Source organism: Stegodyphus dumicola, chromosome 3 (assembly GCF_044657685.1).
Source record: "Stegodyphus dumicola isolate Sdum_Otavi_A_Nest chromosome 3, ASM4465768v1".
Taxonomy (NCBI): Eukaryota; Metazoa; Arthropoda; class Arachnida; order Araneae; family Eresidae; genus Stegodyphus; species Stegodyphus dumicola.
This window is the reverse complement of record NC_140770.1, coordinates 209,444,582-209,467,984: the sequence shown is the minus strand read 5'-3', so window position 1 is coordinate 209,467,984 and position 23,403 is coordinate 209,444,582. Positions and strand designations below refer to the sequence as shown.

Genomic DNA, 23,403 nt, shown 5'->3' with positions numbered 1-23,403 from the left:
TCTTGGTAATGAAGTCCATTAGTGACAGACGATAGCGAAATGGTGTGAGTTGTTTAAGAATACGCATATAAATTGCGAGGACAGTTACGACCAAGAAAGGTACCAAGGAACGATGTTGGATGTGTTAATGAATCAATTCACAAAAACCAGTGAATCATTGTAAGTAAATCGCCGCTGAATTTGTATTTAATATGGGAGTACGCATCATAACACAGTGTTTGAAATTTTACAAAGTTTGTGCTCGATGAGTGCCTCGCCTATCAGCAATCCAACGCAGTGATGACGGAAAAGAAACGAAGATGACGTGAATCCAAAAATCCCAAGTCCTTTATCTCTGCCGTAAATTTTCCGATTATATATGGCGAAAAGCTGAAGAACAACAAAAAACAAAAAGAACCTTAACAAAAAGAATGTTATTCTATGAAATTATGCTCAAAAGATACACGTTTATTGCTACACCCTATTGTTTAACTCTAAGGAGAAAGAGAATGACTATTAAATATTGACAATAAATGGTTTTGAAGGAAAGCAGTTTGCTTCTTTGTGAAAATGTTAAACTGCAATAAGATGATTCCCCACCTGATAATATTCCAGTGACCATGTGCGTAAATTACTTCCCTACCGCGTAAATTACTTTCGCCACGAAAAATTCTCTTCAGAATTAATTTTAAAGCAGTTTTATAATTTTTTTGAAGGAAAAGAGTATTTTATTCTGTCCTTACATACAGATATCACGCAAAAACATCGTTAAATTGCATTCGATAGTGGTCAAAATGGATATTTTCGTTGAAATATGTTGCCTGAAACCTTTCGCGATTACAATACTTCCTTTTTACTTCGTACAAGGAAGTAAAAAACGTTTTTAGCCTAAAAAGGCATTAACCCGAATGGGCTATTAGTCTCGAAACGGGATTTTGCGCCTCCATTATAAATGGCAAATCCCTTTCCAAAATGTTGCCACCAAGTATTATAGCCATGTATTGTTTTTTAAAAAATTAAATAATGAAAAGTATGCATGTATGTATATATGTTTATTTCCCGTATTGTGAAAAAACGACGAAAACTGAGCCATCATATTGTAAAAAAGCGTAGTCCTCCACCGGAAAGTTTGCAACTGGAAGCACGAATTTTGATTTTCGAATTTTATATTTAAGATGTTGTAAAAGTTTAATGAATTTCTGATTAACAATTTCAGGGATCTGGAAACAAGCAGTGGCAACAATGTACGGAATAAAGCATTTTTGTTTCCAGCGTGGAAGCCCGTATATAGGAAAATCTAGAGATATGCTACTTTTAACTATTTTGTGATTTTGATGCTGAATTGAATTTCATGGGGCGTTAGTGCGAGACCATGATATTTAATAAATAAAGTTAAAACACTAAAAGTTAATAATAAAAAGAAAACAAATACTGAAAAAACTGAATACTGATACGATGAGAAGAGCGAAAAAAATATCTTGCTATGCTGATTTTAAATATTTTGTTATATTGCTGTTGAACTGTATATGACGTTTTAAGTGGAATGAAAATTATGCTTAATAATAAAGCTAAAGAGACAAAAAGAAATGCGTTAGCTGGAGTTATTTCCTTTCACGAAAATGTTGATTCGCACAAATAGTATGATGTTGAAAACGGAATACAGTTTTGTATGCAATCGTGAGAGCTAATATCATGCATAAATCCAAAATGGTGATACTGAAAATATCTACATTCTTTGCCCATAGTAGAATTTCAGTGTTTATCACCAAACGGAAAAGCAAAATATGTATGAAAAAATCAGTCATTTTATTAGCAAAGGGCTAGAGTAAACCAAAAAATTGAGAAAGAATGACATGCGAAGTAAATAAAACTACAGATGAGTTATCGCATTACTAAGTATAGATAAAAAAAATTGATGTGTACACTACATGACTTTACGGAATTTAAATTACACGCATTTTTCCTGCATTTCATTTAAACTATTTCCTCGAATTTCATTAGAGACATATTTCTCATTCAATCAATTCAGTTCTCACTTCGCGACAAGGCAAAAATGCATAAAACCTCAAAATGTATTTATTAAAAATTGTAAAATATAGAAAAATATAAAACACCAAATACAATTAAAGCAATTAAAAAAAGCAATCTTTACAATTAGAGTTTCTACGCAAAAACAAGCAATTTGGATAGCCAGTAAGAAGGCAGATTTTTCAGTGCACAAAACTGAAAGTTTACTTTTGGTCCCTCTCGGCAAAAAGACACTGAAGGAGAAGGTGCAGAAACTAACTTAATTCACTATTCTGCTAAGTTTGAAATGTAAGCAAATATGGCTGCTAAGTTAGGCTTAGTTGCATTTAAACAATTTTAAAATTATTGTTAATTCTACAACTATTGCATGCAGATTTAAGGCATAAAAACCTTAACCAGAACATAAAAACAACATAGTTCAATCAATTTTAAAAAGGGCGCATTTTACGAACATATAAGAAAAAAAACTGAGCTCATACTCAGTGGGTATATAAATATTTATATACTTTTAGTGCAGCTGATTGCAACCAAAAAGGGAGGTGCACAAGTACATGTTATATCAGGCCTATGCAGAAAATTTCAACGTTCTGAGGCAACTCGTTTCTGAGTTATGGGAGGTACTACATACACACGTAAGTACACACGTCACGGGAAAAAAAACCTCTTCTGAATCCATTTAAAATCTTTTCTGCAACCGTTTTTGAAAAACGAGTCCATTATTCTGTCCTTACGTACAGATGTCACGCAAAAACATCGTTAAATAGCATCCGAGAGCGGTCAAAATGGATATTTTCCTTGAAATACAATACTCGAAAATTTTCGCGATTGCAATACTTCCTTTACTTCGTACATGGAAGTAAAAAAATTATTAATCATGTCCCTTCCTCAATAAATTAAGTATTTTTACAGTGTTTAGACTTGTTACAGCCTGCCTCGTAATTATATGCATTAAAGTCTTCAAAGTACACGCAGAACAGATTTTTGCGGAGGGTGTCGTTGAATGACATTGAATACATGTTCAAATTGCAAAATAGCGACACCATATATCTAGATATCGGAAGATTTTTCTTTATTTCATATTTTTTACAAATTTAATGAATTTTCTCTTAGCAAACTGATTTAAAAGCGAGAAGTAGCAACACTGTCCTAAATAAAGCGTTTTTATCTGCAATGCGCCAGTCTATTGTCATTCGGCAAAATGTTAAGATATTTGTCTTTCGATTTTAATCCACAAATTCGGCTATTTGAAAACAATGTGCTCTCACTGCCTCAAATACTTATTATCTCCAGGCACCAGCGTGTTGCCAATCAGTAACGCTAAAAATATTTAAATTTCAAATTTAATATTTCTGTTACTGAGTAACAAACAAAGTGATTAAAAAGTAATAAAAGTAGCTCTTCAAAATATTTTTTCCGCTTTTTAAGCTGACTGATTTAAATAAAAATGCATTTAAGTCCAGTGTATAAGCTAGTGTCATCATAAGTATTAAATATTTTTATGAAATGACACTAGCTGGACTCATTAAAATCCATATATATCTTTTTCTTTTTTCTAATAACTCTATTAGTGTATTGGCCGTACCGGCAGCTGTTTTTCAAAGAAATAATATAGCGAATGTTAAAAAAAATGTATGGCAACTTAACACTCTGCCGGAAATTCTAAAGATATGCTGCTTTATAATATTTTATGATTTTGCTTTTGAATTTTATGTATGCGAAGACAGCAATACTTAATAATAAAGCTGAAAAGAAAAAAAAAGGTGTTAGTAGGACTAAATTCTCTAAGCAGATTGGTAACCTACAATGTACAGCGAGATCATAAATTACCTGAACAAGTCCTCTGGTGCATTGTCAAAATCTGGATCCTTTCAGATTTTCTTTCTTTCTTTTTAACTTCCTTTTTCAAGTAAAAGGAAGTATATTAATTTCAATGCAAACATCCATTTTCACCGCTATCGAATGCAATTTAACGATGTTTTTGCGTGACATCTGTACGAAAAGAATAAAAGACTCTTTTCCTCCGAAAAAATTATAAAACTGCTTTAAAATGAACTCTGAAGAGAATTTTTCGTGGTGTCCACATACCTACGTATGTATCTCACATAACTCAAAAATGTAGCCTCAGAACGTTGAAATTTTGTATATAAGACTGCTATAACCTGTAGATGTGCACCTCGTATTTCGGTCGCAATCAGCCGCACCAAACGTATATAAATATATTAATACATTTCCTCTCTGTTACCCGGCTCAGTAATCTCAGTTTCTTTACTCTTCTGTGTTTGTAAATTGTGCATTTTTTGCTTTAAAAATGATTGAATTATGTTGTTCTTATCTTCCAGTTAAGGTTTTTATGCCTTTAGGAAATCTGCAAGCAATATTTGTAGAATTATCAACAATTTTAAAGCTGCTTAAGTGGGGTTAAGTCTAATTTTTAAATAACATGGCGGATATGTTTGTATACATTTCAAACAGCAGAATGGTAGATTTGTTGCCAATTTAGAGAGACTAAGCTTCGCTACAACAAAGATAACGCCTTCATTTATTATTGCGAATTAAATCATGCTTAATACTTTCTGGAATTTTTTCGAGGAAGTGAGTGTTTAAGATTTACTGCGTAATTTTCAATATAGATATTTTGAGTTTTATGTATTTTTGCCTTGTCGTGAAGTAATAACTGAATTAATTGAATTAGAAATACTGAATCGTCTATGAAAAACTGTTCCTTTTTTGTTTTGTTTGCTTAATTTCTTTTATACATCGTTCTAGATTTATTATAATAATTGAATAGAACATGTAGCAACGATTAGATAATTCTTCAAATGATATAAATTTTGTACATTAAGAGTTATAATATGATTCTACGGACGCCGGCACAGAAGCCTCCGTCGCTAGTAATCTCTGATTTCTAGCACAGCATGTGCACAAGTACTTCCATATTATTGATACAACTTACTCGATTCTTCAGGCATTTAAAAGTCAAGTATAATATATTGGTAAAGGCCGTTAATGATCGATTGCCTCTTACTAAGCGATAAGACATAGACATAGTTATAATATGAAATGTGCCTTGGTTCCTACGAAACAGCACTCTTCACAATGACTTAAAAATTAAACCCACGGATTCTGAAATTCTAAAAGCTTCTCATAACTTTTTTATGAAATACGACAGTCATCCTAAGAATATCATCAAAAAACTGGGAAATTATGATTTCGCAATTGAATAACGCCACAAGAGGCCCCGCACTATTCACCATAATAGTCGGTGGTAATGTATATATTTTCGTTTTCTTCTTATTTAGCCAAGATTTTACTTCATTTTCTTTACTTATAGTTTTGCTTATCAAATTACAAAGCGCTATGGACTTTGTTTCTGCGAAAGCAGGTAGACTTTGTGTGTAAATAGTTTTTACTCTTATGAAACGTTTCAATGTACTGCAAATTGTGTTTTTCATCATTTTACTTTCCAATTATTGCTTATCAGAAGAATAATTGTTATGAAATTTTAAAAATGCCTTACAATACATCCTTCAATAGATGGCGCCACCAGAGCTTCAATCAAATAAAATGTTTTTCATCCCTACTAATAGATGGCGTCACACGAGCCTCCGTCGCTAGTAATCTCCCAGTTCTAGCACAGCATGTGCACAAGTACTTCCATATTATTGGATATAACTTACTCGATTCTTCAATTTAAAAGTCAAGTATAATATATTGGTAAAGGCCGTTAATGGTCGATTGCCTTTTATTAAGTGATAAGACACAGACATAGTTATACACTGACTACCAATAATATTTGGACACCTGTGATAGAAAAGGAAAACTAACTTTATTCAAAATCAATAGTTGGTAGAGCCTCCACGAGAGGTAATTACAGCGTGAACCCTCCGGGGCATACTTTCCTCAAGTCTTTGTATGACAGCTAGTGGTATTTTCTTCCACTCGGCTTGGAGAAGACATAGAAGTTCCTTCACCGATTTTGCAAGGGTAATGCACCCCTGAATTCGGTGATGCAACTCGTCTCAGAGGTTCTCGATAGGGTTCAGGTCTGGACTCTGGGCAAACCAGTCCATTCGTTGAACTCCATTGGCACCATACCAAGCCTTGGTTAACGTCGAAACATGACAACTGGCATTGTCGTCCTGAAAGTAACAGGGGTCCAAACCGTTAAACTGCTACGACGTGGGAAGCACATTGTCCTCCAAAATAGTGCAGTGGGCATCGGAGTTGAGGTTACCATGAATGGGGACCAAGGGTCCCAGCCCATACCATGAGAAACACCCCCAGACCATAACTCAATCTCCACCGAACTTGACTGTTGGCACAATGCATTCTGGCAGGAGACGTTCTCCAGGTAGACGCCAGACCCAGACCTTGCCATCTGAACGGTAAAGGGTGAACCTTGATTCGTCACTCCAAAGAACCCGTTTCCACTGATCTACGGTCCAATTTCGATGTGCTTTGCACCACATTAACCTAGCAGCGCGGTTGGACTTTGTGATCAAAGGCTTATGGGCAGCAGCTCGACCATGAAAACCTAGCAGATGTGCTTCCTTACGGATGGTATTCAATGAAACAATACTCCCGGATGCCTGTTGAAACTCCTCGCGGATGAGGGCCTTCGGTTGGGTGCGGTTCTTCCGAATTTCTCTGGACAGCACTCGTCGGTCTCTATCTCCCAGTTTTCTTGGTCTGCCGACTCGGGGCACATTCCGACAATCACCGCTCACCTTCCACTTCTTAATCACATAGGCCACTGTCGATTTTGGATGCTTCAGATCGCTAGATATGTCCCTGAACTGCGAGGCATCTTGCATTCGACTAAAGCCAATGTTGTTTCCTACACGATATATACCGGCGGAGTCCGTGGCGTACCTTAGGACCGCAGATATCGTCATTTGCATAGGTGTCCAAATACTTATTGGTAGTCAGTGTAATATGAACGAAATATAACGCTGTTAAGTGAATCTAACAACAGAGTGTTCCTATGGTAAACAAATATAATGAATTTTAAAGAGTGCATTTATTCTATCGTGGTTTATCCGCTATCGACGAAGTAGATTTAATTCAATCCAATACGTTTGAATGAAATGCAAGAAAAAATGCGTGGAAGTCATGTGGTGCACACATCAGATTTTTTATGTTTATACTTACGTAGAATGCAATTACGTATGATTGGGGAAAAAATAACTTCCAAATGTAAAGGCATCATTTACTGTTATCCCATGCATCTTTTTTCGTATTATAGCTTCCGTAGCCAGTTTTGTTTGACTCTGATGGTTTGTGGTATTTCCATCATTTTGAAACAAAGTTAGCATTAGACAGGATCTACTTAATCCGAAGCTGTATTAATAAGACCCTGGTTAATCAAAAATTGTAATTGAATGGAACATGAAAATTACGCCTGATGGTGAGCACCTCTCGCAGACGACCACATTTGAAAATGATTAATATTTCTGACGAATATATAAACGTTGATACTAAACATTAACTATAGTAAAATATTCTCTATGGTGACTATTCTTTACAAAAGACTTAATTCATCTGAAACCCTGGATGGTTGTCGTAAAGATGTTTTACAGAATAGATAAAAACTTTATATAATAAAATGTTCCTGATCTGTGGTTAAGGTGATATTTCAGGTGAATTTTAGTGAGAATTTTAATATGTTACAAATATGAATGCACAAGTTCAAAAATTCGTCTTTTTTTTATTTCGGACAAAAATTGGGGAATATATAATTAGAATTTATTTGTTAAACATTATAAATGTACAAAATGCTCAAGCTAATTTTTTGCTTCAAAATTCTTTTTAAGAATGTGAAATATATCACTTGAAAAAGTTCTATATACAATAAACGAAATTGGCTAGCTAAATAAAATAAAATTTTCTACATTCAGCATAAAATAGTTTATACATGTTTTATACTACATTCATAATCTTCAATATCTTTTCATATACACGAAAAAAAGAAGCTTGCAATAACATAAAAAGAAATGGTACACAAATGCACAAAAATTTCATAAAACCTGTTTCTTCCAGATGTTAAAAATGACACTATAAAAAACACAAGATATACAATAATATCACACAGAATATGAAAATGAAAATACGAACAAAATGATCATGAATACTATTTACATCCCCTTTATGTTTAACGTAACAGCATAATGTATAAACAGCAGTAGAAATTTTCATATCAGTTTTTCGTTGAGATCATACTCTAAAGATTATAACAAATTCACATTCATATGTAAAATATAAATTTATATTAATTTTTCTAACGTTATAATGTGCCTCTGCTATGAAAATAATTATTAATTCTTTTTTCTTTAGCCACGCATTGGCTATACGGATAAGACCACTGAATCCTAGTAATTTTAGCCGAATTCCCTGCGAACAGGTTAGCTGCATATGGTTTTCATGCATTTCTCTATATGTAAATACAAAATATTATGCCTCAAAAAGTTCTTTACGAAGGCATCTTACCTTTCAGATAGGTTGTCTTTGCATGATTTGATTTTTGGCTTTAAAGGCCTTAGAAAAAAATAATGAAATTTAAAAACAACTAATCTTCATGATATATTTTATCATAAAGCTGAATAACTTTTAAATAGACGAACCTGCAAGTTAAATAATGATCCTTTTTCTTTTACTTTCATACGATTAAAACATCTTTTGTTTTTATTTTCATCAAATTAATTAACTTTGTTATTTTCATATGATTACTTTAATAATTATGATTCTTTACTTTCCTGTTCTGTTGAAAAAAAAAATGATCATTTGCTTCTAGTGTAATTTTAACCGTGTAATGTTTCTTAGAAAAGTATCTAATGAACATATTTTGATCACTCGCTGTTTTTATGATAATTGCCGCAGATAACATACACATACATTTTCAAACACTTAATGATTTAACAACTTTCTTTCTGAAAATAAAGGTTAATACTTAAATCTACTTATGCCTAAAATATAGTAACACTACTGTTTTTAACCTAAATATTAAATAGTGTTTGTTCCCGTAGATATTTTCGACATTGTTCAGATACATATAATATTTCGAAATTGCTAACTATACCGGTGGTAGGTATGATAGTTAGCAAAAGCCCGTTAACACGCTATGAGCTCAAGATAAGGCACACAAGTTTGTGCATGTAATATCATTGCGGAATGGGGGCACATAAAACCCATCGACCTGAAAGTGCTCTCCAGATGTGGGTGGTAAGAAAGATACAAGACTAGGATTCTACCCATCTCTTGATATTTTTCCAGTCTCTCTTGAATCTTCACTAAGCTGGAACTTAACGAGGTTTTTCATTGTGCGCACTTTGTTGTTATTTAACAATAAATTTCTGTCTAATTTCAAATAATTATTATGTTTTTATGAAAAAATGTGCGGTGAAATAGAGACTGCTACGTAAACAAAATTTCAATACTAAAACTCAAATTCGTTTCTTCAAGAAATATATTTAAATTTTATTTTACTTTACGTTATTTATTTATTATTTCATAATCTTTATTATCAAATCTTTGTCTGTTTTTTAATTATCTTTGTAATAATAATTTTGTATATATTTTGGATCTTACTAAATTTAAACATAATTTTATTCACGAGGCTTGATTAAAGTTAGAAGACAATAACTGATGTTACTGGCAGAGATAAGTCACAATAGAATTTCTAATATAGTCAATCAAATCAGATATTTTTTCCTGAAAATTCAAGACCATTAATTAATAAATGAATTCTAGAACGCCATATATTATGCAACTGAGTAAAATAATCATTTAACAGTCTGATCAACAAAAGACGATTTAAAAAGCTTTGAATATAAGCATTATGATTATTTCCATATAGGATGAAATATTTTAAAATTCTTTCGAATTTTTGTTTTGCCTTATTTCACAACCCAAAGCCATAAATAACTATAATTTTGCAGATGCATTTTTTGTTGGAAGGGGATAAAATTTTCATGAAATTATTTTTGCATTTATAAAGCAGTCAAACACAATATGTTACTTGAATTTTGTCAATTTAAAAATATATATGTACTGGTAGAAAGCAAGAAATGTTTTCAGTTTCATACAAATACCACAATTAAAACACTACCAACTAATAGGAAACAATTCACATGTATTTATATTAACAAGATATTTGCATTCTTTTTTAAGTTTTGATCTGCATTTCAGATATTTGTTCTTATCTCAGCATATAATACAATTAAAAATAATTGATATCATAAAATAATTACTGAAAGAAAACTCACAAAATTCTAGTAAATCCTTGCCTTTTTAAATGTATAATAATTACATAAAAACTGGTCTTCTGAAACACAGTTTTAAAAATATTATTTTAAAGACTCATTGACTCATCATGTATGAATACATATTACAAAAAAAACCTATTTTAATATTATTTTATATAAAAGTTTGTAACTCCTTACAAAAACTATTTAATGTAAATTGCTAGGTATAGCTTAAATGATGCATGTCTGTTGCATAAAGTCATGAGTATACCAGTGACAGAGTACGTCACATGTGAAGACAGATTCTGTGAATTAATAAATATATTAGATTAAATATAATTCAAATTTAAAATTTTATACCAAAATTTTTAGCTAAATAAAAGCTTCAGTAATTTAGAAAACATGAATAGTACATGTAATATTACAAAAGACATTCATTTCTCATTTTAAATAATTTACAATTTTATAGGAGTGATTGATAAACACACAGTTTAAAACACAAATAAAAAGTTTCACTTTTATGTCTATATTTTTAAAATGCCCTTGAATATCTCTCAAAATAGCATTATCACCACAAAGAATTCCGAAAATAAATGTTCTGTATTTGGCGCATGCTATTTATATTCGCTCAAATCTAAAGTATGGCAATATTCCGTTTGCATCAAAATGTGAGAAAATACAAAACATAATCATCAAAAGTATAAAATCACAGTCAGTGTGACTTTTAACTACAGCATAATACATGCAATCATTTTGTCAAGTAGCAACATAGACATCATTTTTTTCCTTTGTTGTTTGCAGTACGGCTGACTGGTGAGCTATCAACATCATCGTCTTGATCGACCACAATTGGCTGATGGGCCTTTGCATCACCATTGGGGTATCTTTCACGTAATGGATACCAAGAACCATTTAGCAAAGCTATAGAATAAGCATACAAGATACTCTTGAGTAAAAAGTGAAATCAAATGACATGGAAACAAAAATCATCGAAATAGTACTTATTATTTATATTGATGTATTTCTGCACTTTAAATTAATTTAAATTGAAGAACCATAATGTCAAAAGCTTTTAATAATTATGTTATATTCTTTATATCACAGTTAAAAATCTATTTTGAAAAGAAATTTCGGATTACGCAATGTCTGTAGAAAGCTATGTTTAGAAGTGTAAGTTACATAAAGGTTAGCAAGTATTCTCGCTGCCAAATCATATAGTCTGCCGATCTCAATGTATCTTTGTAAGACTTCTTGTTATATCAAGTTCGCAACTGAAACATTCTTATGACATTACTTACCGAGGAATCTGAAATATACCGGCTCAAAGCAGTTCTTGCGTTACAATGATAGCTCCAGCATTACCATAATATATGGTTAGATTTTTGCTAAAACATTTCTTCTATAATAATGTACAATGTTATTTTATTAATGTCTGTTCTTAAGCAAATTCGTTAATTCTCAGGCCTTTATACTGCCTGATCAACGTACTCGTCTGTGCAATGTGTTCTACACAGTGGTTTTTGTCCTGGTCAGTAATGCCACTTTCAGATCCTTCCTTGAAGCATTTATTGCATCACTCAATCTGTAGCAATAAAATGCTATGCTCAGCATAAGCTTCAGACGTAAGATAGCAAGTATGGTATTAGGAAACACTTGTACTCTCATCAATCTAACCGTACTATCAACTGATAGATGCAAAATCCGTAACCTGTTCTTTAAAAATGCTCTAGAACTGGAAGATGATATGTTCTACAGCTACATGGAAGCGTATAAAGAATTCAAGACTTACTGCCTTCCAGATGACTAAAAATGCCTCCTTGAGTAGAAGCAATACTTAAACAGCATTAACATTCATATTTAGCAATCCTCGCGATATAATGAGACGTACTTTATTTTGATATATGGTATGCTAATGCACAGCAATCTGGAATTCAGTTTACTTCTATCATGCTTTGATAGAACATTAGAAATGATGAATAATTTAGTAATAAATACAACAAGTTTCAGGTTGTCTGCACCAGATTCTAGATTAATATTTCAGTACAGTTTCATCTCTAATTAGTTCTAAAACTGGTGCACTAAATGTTTATTGTGCTGCTTTTAACAATGAATCAGACTTGCCCAACCAAGTAAGATACGTAGTCAAGCCATTCTTGAAATCGTTCCAAATACGGAAGTAGTAGTCATCGTATTTATTTAGAAGCCACTCTGGTGTAGCAAAGCAGAAGTAACAAAGTTTTGCATTTTAGGAGGACTAATACAACTATACAATAATTATCTCTATTTCTGAAGAAATTCAATCTTAAGGATTTACTTGACGATTCCTAATTTTCTCGCCCCCAGAGAAAAGCCTGGCAATATATTTTTGTGAAACAAATATCGCTAATTATCACACATATTTGTAGGTTATAGTTCTTATGTTATATTTTCAAATAAGCTGTACTCATCATTGCATGGTATGCATTTAAATATGAATATGTCATCTCATAGTGAGTCGGTTCAGAGAATAAGCAAGAATGTATTTTAGTTTTTATCGCAGACTTTAATGAAAGTGAATTTTGTTCTGCGTTCGACAAAGTAAAGATTTAATGCACATTAATATGAAATATAGGCCTTTTTCACACTACTATACATATAACTGTAGACAGAACAGAATAAATAAATTTGTCAAAAAGAGATTATTTAATAATACATAAATAATATGATCTTTAAACCATATATAGAATACAAAAATTAAAAAAATATTTTTAAGAATTGCATACCAGGATATGATCCTTTTTTCCGGTTTCTAAGAGCTAAATGGTACACAGTGAGATAGAAGAAGGCAAGAACAGCCGAGAAGACGGCAATGCCCAAGAATACCACTCTATGTGTATAGCTAGAAATCAAGCCACCTCCTACCAAACTACCTAAACCACGACCTGTAATAAAAATATTTAATTAATTGCACAGTTTTCACATACAACATAACGCATCATGAATACTTAGCGATTTATAATTCTCTATAAGCAGGTCTAGAACTGATCATGTTAAGATGTTAAGTTATGAGAAAGCAATTCTTCAGCAAAATACAAGCATAAAAAGCTAAATGCCACAAGTCTGAGAGATATTTGATTTTTAAAATATAAATTATTAGCACATCATATAAATATTTATATTATTTTTCACTCTTTCAAATAACTGCTTGATATTAAAGATTGCATGTGTGCTTCATAAAATATGCACTTATTACTATAACTAAAGCATGCTAGTGAGATAAAGAATTTATATATGTTACACCACTTCGGGGTAGAAATATTAATATACATCAACTTTTTCGGAATGAATCTAGGTACATTGCTAATTACTCAATTCTTTATTTGATAGCTTAAATTTTTGTGCTTACTTAGGTTTATTAAGATAGAATAGTCATGTGATATCTTAGAAGTTTCTGAGTAATCCTCCCAAACTGATCCTTTTGTGATAGTATTTTAAACCCTAACTTCATTCCTCTGCGAATTACCAATGTTTATAAATTTATTAATTTGTCTTACGCATCCAGTACAAAGTTTATGACCGGAAAGGAAATTTACACTTGAAACGCTTATACCATGATGGCAGCACATGCAAACCATTACTATAATTAACTAGTTTTCAGTACAGATATTCTTTTAGGGTCAATAATTCTATCGTAAACATTAAAAGATCATGACCGCATTTTACGGCAATGCAGTTCTAAAAATAACAGTTGCGGATTTTTACACCGTGCGCTACCAGGGCTGACCACTGACCTGATATTTAAGTAAATGCCTTCTAGTGTATCGTCATCCCGGCAGATGGAAAACCTCAGCGTGAAAATGGACGACATAATTATTGTGACTACTTAAGTTTTACGGAATACAGGACTAGATAAATACACGAAGTTCATAACAAATATACACCAGATTCACTACCTAAATATACAACGTTCATTCATTGTGTAAACTAATACACTCATTGCTGGTTTTCATACATTATTTACTTGCTATTTGCATGATCTTTAACGATTTCGATGTAAGTCCATATATACCAATATTCCTGATTAACATTATACACATGAAGGGATTGAGTTCAAGCAAATGTGCGAAATATTATAGTCTATACTTACAATTCTGTTAGAATTGTAGTCTATACAAAAATTAAAATAGTTAAAACATTTTTATTGATTTGAAGTTCTTTATGAATATTCAACTTGTAGAGACATTAAGCATTCTGGAAGCAGGCAAGATGAAATTATTACATGCAGCAGTTCTTCATTACTTTCAACTCAGTATCACAAAAGTTAATATTTTGCAAGATCACAAAATCTGAAAAATCTTTTAAAATATTAATGAATGTTAATTAAACGACTGCGATCATGTTAGGGACTGTTATAATTATTACACCCTACGTTCGCTATAATGATCATTCAATATAACGACTGGGACAAAAAAAGTTGCCAGTTAATAAAAGCACGAGTCGTATATTAAATCTCTTTGTAACTCATTTTAAAGTTTTCGTTTTTTCTTGTGAGACCCGAAGTGGCGTTATAACGAACGTCAATTGTATTAATAATGTCAAAGTAGTTAAATACAAATTTATTAAAGTAAAAAATGTTTCCATTTATTTTATACCTAAATTCTCTACATATTGATTATTTAAGGTAATGAAGTATTAAAATCCTAATTTTTATATAAATAAAATACATTCGTGGATAAATTTTAAAAAGTATATATCATAAGCGGGTTTAAACATCTAACTAAATTTATATTTCGCCATTTTGGCAAGAATTTTTTTTAACTTTATTAATTAGTACCGCACTGAGAAGCACTTTACCATTTTTTAGTCATCAGCAGCAACGGTTGGAGTTAGCAGAGAATTTATCATTCACTGGAATAACGCATCCGTCGTGGATGGAATTAAGAATTATTAATAATTAAGATTTATGGAATGTGAAATCCTCATTTGGACCAAAATATATTCTATGCTAGAATCTCTTTGCCGTTCTAGTGCACCCGGAACTCAAAGTAAAATCTGCTCCTCTAATTTCAGGTTTGAAAGTTTAGGTGTAAACGTCCGGCAATATGTTATTTATGAGGGTAATTGTAACTTTCGTTTCTTAGGGGGATATGAGAAAAAATAAGAGGTTAGGCAGTTCCTCCTTGATCTCTTAACAGGATGTACTTATTAGCGTCCTAAATATAATTTGTGACGTTCTTTTGCTTAAAATGACCACTAATAGTATTGTTCTCTGTTGCTAAACAGTACCGTAAGTACTACTCAGAATTCTCAAATTTATTTTGCTTATAATCCAGTACATACGTACATGTTGTATTTATGATTGTTAGTGTGTTTCAGGACGTTAGTCTAATCCCATAATGGATATTTATTAATGGAAGCCTGAACTAAACTTATTCAATAGCCAAATCAAACGTGTAAATGAAACGTGTAAAAGTCAAATGTGTAAAAGCACACTATACGTATGTGCTTTTACACACGCCTACAAATACAGCTATTTTAAATTATGTTTCGTGATTGATTGTTTTCATATTCAGGCTCTAATCATTAATCTACGCTCATGCTTGGTAACTTGGTAGGTATTTGATCCCCTTCTCCTACATGTCTGTGTGGTTTACTACACATCTATTACGACTATTAATATAAATTAATGACTGCCCGTATGAATTGGCTAAATTTCACGCTTTCCACGTAATAAATCCTTATATCTAAAATAATCGATTAAACAGATAAACATAAAATAAATCTATATGCATTTTAAGCTAATAGAAACGATTCTCATTTACTTTGAGTTACTGATAAATTATAGACTCACTTCAACCGTTATTTCATTGCCAAGTTCAATGTTATTATTTCAAGAATGTCCCTAGGTCATTTGTGATGTGACATTCACATTATGCTCAAAATTAAAATGAATTTCTTTTCTCTCTCTTTTGCATGTAAAAAGGACAAATTAATTCAAGGTTAGATCTATTACCAACTAAAAGGAAAATATGATTACTTCAAGTTTCGTTATAATGAATTTTGCCTCCACGAAATTAGAACTTCCGAGACTTTTGCTCTGGAAAATGGCCGTGCATAAACAGACTGTAATTAAGAATGACAACTGAACTAAATGTAAATAATTGTACCGAACTAAATATAATTAATCGTGCTTGCACTTTATTCAGGCAAGATTAGCAACTGAAATTTAAATTACTGAGTCTGTTTTCATCAGTAATCTGATTTTAGCTATTTTAACTGAAATTTTTCGAGCTGAGCGGGGATAAGACTAATTTTTTTAAACTTCGTGAGACTTATTTAATTTGTTTACCCGGTTATTTTTATGTCTGGAATCTTTACTGCCACTCCTCTCTTGCCGTTTTATCACCAGAATGCAAATTTATTCGCGTGTATAAAAATGAGTGTTTGAGTTTGTTAAATCAAAGCCTGTTCTGCCTCTTGAAAGCCACGCTACTAGGTCTGCTATGGTAGATAAGGGTTCCTGTCTTCGGCGTTGTATTACTTCTTGCCCAGAGTTAAATTTACGTCGGAGAAGTCCGAGACAACTTCGCTATTAATTTGCTCTGTGTCGCCTACTAGATACTTAGCTTTACATTTAAACTTCTACTCTGAGTTCCTGATCATAAATGCTGTCGAATTAGTAAGCACCAGGTATGCCTTCTTTTCATCCATTTTAGTTTAAAATAAAGGGCCATTTACACCCTTCTTAAACGTCTGTCGTACTTAGACATACCGATAAGTTGCTATACGTCTATCAAAGGTTTGGTCCCAATTTGCAGTACTGCAAGACGTTAAACCTTATAATTTTTTTTCCATTTATATTTCTGAATTATTTAAATTTAATATTCATACTATATTATTTTTAATGAAGAAAATAATATAGCTTCAGATTAACTCATTCTTTCATTGACATCATAACCTAATTAAATCCTAGATAAATAACTGAGTAGAATATGTATTACATATCTTTGAAAATTAAGCATAAATTCTCAGCGGAATTTAATTAAATCAACAATGGAAAGCATCTAAATATCCATGATAGGAATATTTATCTTGCTCAAAACTTTTATGTAACGTTTTTAATGTTACAGAGCATGAAAGCTCTGTAACATTAAAAAGCGTCAACAGGAAAATACCAAAACAGAAAGTAAGATTTCAGTTCTAATACAACATGCGCATTTGAAAATAAAATTTTGATTAAATCTAACACTCAGCTGGATTAAAATGCGATTATATTTATAAAAAAAGAATAATTTGAAGTACGTCAGAGAAGTGAAAATACTCCTAACCTGAGAATACGGTAAAAAAATTATTATAGATACATAATCACATACTTCGAACCTTTCGAAGTTAACAATTTTTTTCAGTGCTCAGATAATACAGTAAATGCTTGAATAGCAAAACTATACTGTGGATTTTGGTTCATATTCATTAACCTTTACTTAAAAAATGTGAAAGCAGTCAGACAGAAATGAAGTCATGATATGATGGTAATTCAGTATTTTATACAAAACAAACTTATCTGAACAAACAAACTGAAAGCGTCATGGGTTTACAATCGTATGCTATTAAAATTTTAGTTTATACGGCATTTTCTCCGTATGCATTCGTGGTGTAATTGGAAGCATTTCCTGAGTGCCAGGATTGGAGTCCCGGGAAGGGCACTGCATATTTTTGACGCCTCCTGCTTCAAAAAACCCTAATGACTGTATAAGTTGACTACGTAAAATATCACATTCTTTAATAATATAGTGCAAATCAAACGTTTTTTAGAAATAACGCAGAAATCAGCAGTTAATTTTTCATCATTAAACGAGAAATCATATTAATAGGCTAATAAAATGACAATAATAACATTATGAAACATCACAATTAAATATTAATTCGACTAAAGTAATATATTTTAAAATAATCGGTTTAATGTTTTCAAAAGGCAACACAATACTTTGAAATCTCTCTATATTTATATACCTAAAATTCTCTCAGAGAGAAGCTTTGAAGTTTTGTTATTAATTTTAAGAACTTGACTACTAAGATTTCTAATTCGTCTAAAATAAAATTTTATTTAGATAATTTTTAAATCTAAAACAATAAATTATTTCCGACTTCATTTAATATCTGCCCAGTCATAATCCCAAATTCAATTAATCAATATTTTAACTCTCTTATAATTCATATATATCTACAGCTTTAATTTTGAAATAAAGGACAACTCCAATTAGCAGGCTTCACTTAAAATCCCATTTATCCGAAACAATGAAGAAAATTAATACTGAATCAATAAATCTGAATAGCTTTTATTTGCAACAATTTCAAATCGTCTTTCTTGACGTTAGGTATGCCCTTAACGGAGTCTTTCCGAAATGTTTTTTACATTACCCTTCATTATACTACTAACATGAGCATATTAACCTTATTATCGGGGAAGTGTTTCCACTGTCCGAAGAATAAGATTTTCCGAGTTTAATTAATATTTAACTGCTTAACGAAGATCTAGCAAATGAAAGTATCTTCTCAGAAAACAACCGCAACAATGGTTACTAACAACTTTTTGAGTATTTTGGTACATAACAGTTTTTTTCTTGGCTGGACGTCGCCATTTAGAGTATCAGTACTTCTGTTAGTGCTGTAGAACGAAAACTGGAAAATTTCGCTTTTATGCTATTTCATGACTTGTGAAATGAAATTATTACAGAAACAAATTTACAAAAAAAAACTTTTTTTTCCTCATTCATTTTGAATTACTCAGTACTTCCATCAAACTGGATCTGCTTCTCAGTGTGGTGAAAGCCTTGAAAGAAATAATTCATGCTTTTAAATAAAGCTGACATACAAAATATTATTCGAAATGTTTCATCCCTCTTATTTAGGATAATCTGTTAATATTTTTCCTGCTATATTCTGATTCTCCTTCTGCCAACATAACAGCATTTAAAATTATTCTCTATAAAACATTTGTCTTCTCTTTAATAGGCAAAAATAACAAGTGATAGTTCAATTTAGGAAAAAGAAGAGATTTTTTTAATAATTTAAAATTATTTATAGAAATTATTTTTAAAATTATTAGAACTATTAAGCAATTTAGCGCTATGCTTTTAATCAGTTTATTCTGGATAAAGAATGCTTTTGGCTATGTAAATTAAATCAGCATTCAAAACAAACAAAAAAAATTTTTTTTAATAAAGAGAAGATTAATGGTTGTACACTTAATTTATTTTTATGTTTTAGAAATTTATTTTTGACTAAATTACACATTTCCGATTATATACTGCTGTGGATAAAAACATTTCTTAAATATTGTACCATCATCTGCTTTCACTGCAATTAATACGTATATTTTCTTCTGCGTTTTGTAATTTACGTGATTTCCATAGAAATTGTGCTTTATTTTGATGTTCTGTGAAAATGTTTTTCATCACTTCGCAATACGCAAATTCCACCCTCCGCCTAGAAAAGGCCCGATTTATATGCAGCCCGGTTAGTCTGCCTCCACTTAATCGGGAGTTCACCCGAGTGATGGACTGAAATCACTTCAATTGGTTAACTGGAATGATGGAGTGATGGACTTAACTGAAGCGAATAATCGAATGATGGACTCCGCTTAATCGGGAGTTAACTGGATCGGAAGCTGACGGGAATTAACTGAAGTGGTAATGGAGAGTTATTTTTTCAACGCAAACCAATTTCTGACCAGAAATCGATAAATTATAAATATAAAATATAAATCGATAAATTATAAACTATTTTTGAAATATAAAGATAGTAACAAACATCCATATAAAAGAAAAAATATCACATTCGAATAGCTAGAATATCCATCATTAAAATTAATTCAGCCATATTTTGTTATTCGTCAGAAGTTATTTCAAAATTAATACTTTAAGTTATATGAGAAAATAAGAATTACCCTTCTCAGTTTTATGAATCTGGATTGCTTTATGAATAACTGGAGCAAGGAACAAAAGCAAGCAAAACGAAAGAAGATCAAAGTCTTCATTAACTAGACAACAAATCATAAAAAGGCAATGAGTTCACTGCGTTTACTTTATTATTTAATAAATATTTTATATATTATCAAAGTATGAAGAATTTAGTTTACCTTTAAAGACATTATTATAATTATTGTCCTTTTTTATTATCGGAGAGAAAATACTGCACGCTAATCTTCAGCACGCCTTTACAAACAATAATAATAACAATAATGCAAATTCTGTTTTTTTTTTTTTTTTTTTTTTTTTTCCCCCTCCCTATCCATTTGAAGAAAAGCATGCTAAAACAGAAGTTCCCTACAATATCAGTAAGCAAAATAATTGGTACAAAGTTCTGATGTAATAGGGAGAAGACAGAAAAATCCCCTTAAGAGCCTTAATTGCTGAAGGGGTATAAAAGTGGAAGATTTTCTTTTTAAAATTATTTTACATTATCAGACAGAAAATTACAATCTTACTACTTCGACTCATTTAGGATTGCACTCAAACAAAATTACCATATTCAATTATTGTATCAATTTTCTACTGTTTACACTGCAGAGACATTAGGTATTCTGGAAGCATGAGATGTGAAAAATGAGCAAAGCCGTCGCCGAGAATCGAACCACGAACCTCTAGAATACGCGCCCAGCGTTCAGACCACCACACCAAGAATGCACGCAAAGAAGACGGGAGAAATACCTTATGTACTTCCCTCTTTTTAAAGGACGACTGGGGATTTTAGGGGACCCAATCGCCAACTCCTGGGTGGGAAGAATCATCATCCACCCCCTTTTTAGTTCGGGGGCGCCACTTGTAAAGACATTAGGTATTTGGAATCAGGAAAAATGAAAAATGAGCGACGCCTTCGACGGGAATCGAACCACGGACCTCTGGAATATGCGACCAGCGTGCAGACCACCACAACACGAATGCACGCTAAGGGGCGGGAGAAATACCTTATAACACTTTAAAAACTTTTAATACCAGTAAACGTACATACCACTCATATTCAAACGAGTACACAAACTAATTAATATTAACAACAAATATATATAACAGTAAAATGCCACAAAAGTCATGATTATTTTATACTTATATAACTGTGATGGCTAATGGTGGTCTGTATTTCGCATGCAAAGTTAATAAATTAAGTTAATAAAATTTATGATTATTGGCCGAATTTTCAAATTTGATTATATTTTTATACTTTACACCATCTTAGGACAATATTCACGCAAAGATTATTTGAAACTAATATCACAAAAATCATGAAATAATAGATGTATGAAATATGAAAAACAATTGGCATGATATTGCAGAAAAAGTCCGATTTTGTGTCAGAATAACTATATTAGAACAATGTTATATATAAATCTAATATATATCCTAAGTCGCGTTTCCGAGACATGAAAAACGCAAGATGTATTTCGTCAACAGGCCCAGTTGAACGGGAGATATAGAACTGTCTTTCTTTCTTCCCCCCCCCGCATCGGCACAAGTGATTGGATAATCGGGTGGTGTGGTGTATTTAATTATGGCAAAGCTCACTAGGGCTATCTGCCTAAGGGGAGGGATGCCTTCGTGGAGGACTTTCTAAGGGAAACTGGCTCGTATACACGTTACACATGGGGAAAACCACGAAAACACCCATGCAGCCAGCCCGTTCGCGGGATTCGAACCTCGTACCGAACTACCAGTGTTCAGCGACTTTACCGCTCGGCTGCTGGTTAGCCTGGATAATTGGGTGTACTCCAACTGCGCGAATAAAAATTTCTTCCACCGTTGCCTGTCAGGGAACTACAGGGTTACAATTTTACTTTTCAAAGCCAATTGTAGCCAAGAGGGAAATTAAAATAAAGAAATAGAATTCAATATCACAAGAACAAGTAAAGAATATCTAACAAGCAGGGTAATTAACTGAATAACAGTAATAAATACGAGAGCTAACGAAGAAAATAAAAGGTATTAATAAGCATACATATTAGCATTACAAACATCTTTCAGTAATTACAATAGTAAATCAAAGAGTTAATAATATCATGAATTAATATATAATAATATCGTAAATTAAATAATTTATAAAGCATATCAATTTAATTTCGTGCAGTTTGTATCCTACCGGATAATTTGTAAGAGTCGTGCATTTATGTTCCAGTTATGATTTAATAAAAAAGATTTGTTTTAAAAGCTTCTTCAGACTTTGTAGTTTTTCTCAGATGAAGCGATAATTTGCTCCAAGTCTGTAAGGAATTTGGACTTAGTTTATGCTAGCAAAGAAGATTAAACTCTATACAGTATTACATTTAAATTCCATTCTCTTCAATATAAGCAGTTTTTTGTAACTTTAAAAAAAAATTATATCTTTTAGAAATATTCGCAAAGTATAAACAAATGGATAAATTTAACTATATAATTTTATTAAACCTCCGATCAAAAAATTCATTTGCAGCATGCGATAATTTAAGATCCTGCGTAAACCGGTGGGCGAAGGAAATTTTACTGTCGACGAAGTGGACGGTAGGTATAAAAGGTTGACTACGCCTGGTTTAGAATATCCTCCAGATGGTTAAATATGGGCTGTTACAAATGGAAATATCATCCTATCAAAGTTGCTTCACACACAGGACGCCATATTTTAATTTTATTTAATAAATGGTCTGCAAAATATCTTACATGCCAAAAATTTTTAATGAAATAGTTTTTTTTTTTTTTTTTTTTAATTAAATGTGGGGGGGGGGTTAAAAAAAAGTAAAGTACTGATTTAAATCTGCAGCGTCTATTCAGACATCCTCTTCTAACAGTAGGAAAAAAACAATAAAACACCTCATGGGAAGGATAAACTAGTGCATATAATTTTATGGCCTATGACTCACCGAAAATCGAATAATCGTGGAACGAGTATGGTTGATTTATGGGAGTTTTATATTCCCCATAAGGATACTGTCCCACCTACTATTTACTCACTTCCCCACCATTCAATATCCATCATTTGAACGTGTCGAGTCATGAGCCTTACCCTTATCACCATACAATAATGAGTATTTACCTTATGATTCAAAATGAAATACGCCTATGGTCTGGATTGTTTAGCGATGATTACAGTATACTCAAATCAGCTAAAAGTAAGTAAAATTCTGAAACACTTAAGGTGATTTAAATAATTCATG

The 23,403-nt window shown here is 31.9% G+C and overlaps 1 protein-coding gene across 2 annotated transcripts in view; it reads right to left on the bottom strand.

Moving 5' to 3' along the window:
• Positions 1-7,694: 7,694 nt before the first annotated feature.
• Positions 7,695-23,403, bottom strand: part of LOC118193044 (major facilitator superfamily domain-containing protein 6-like) — a 98,276-nt gene continuing 82,567 nt past the window's right edge. For both annotated transcript variants that reach the window (XM_085813817.1, XM_085813818.1), the window contains 2 exons: positions 13,010-13,168; positions 7,695-11,168 (listed from right to left, as the gene is read on the bottom strand). In XM_085813817.1, the coding sequence (XP_085669943.1) occupies positions 11,023-11,168; positions 13,010-13,168 (305 nt within the window). In that variant the 3' untranslated portion in view covers positions 7,695-11,022. The remainder of the gene's footprint in view (positions 11,169-13,009; positions 13,169-23,403) is intronic.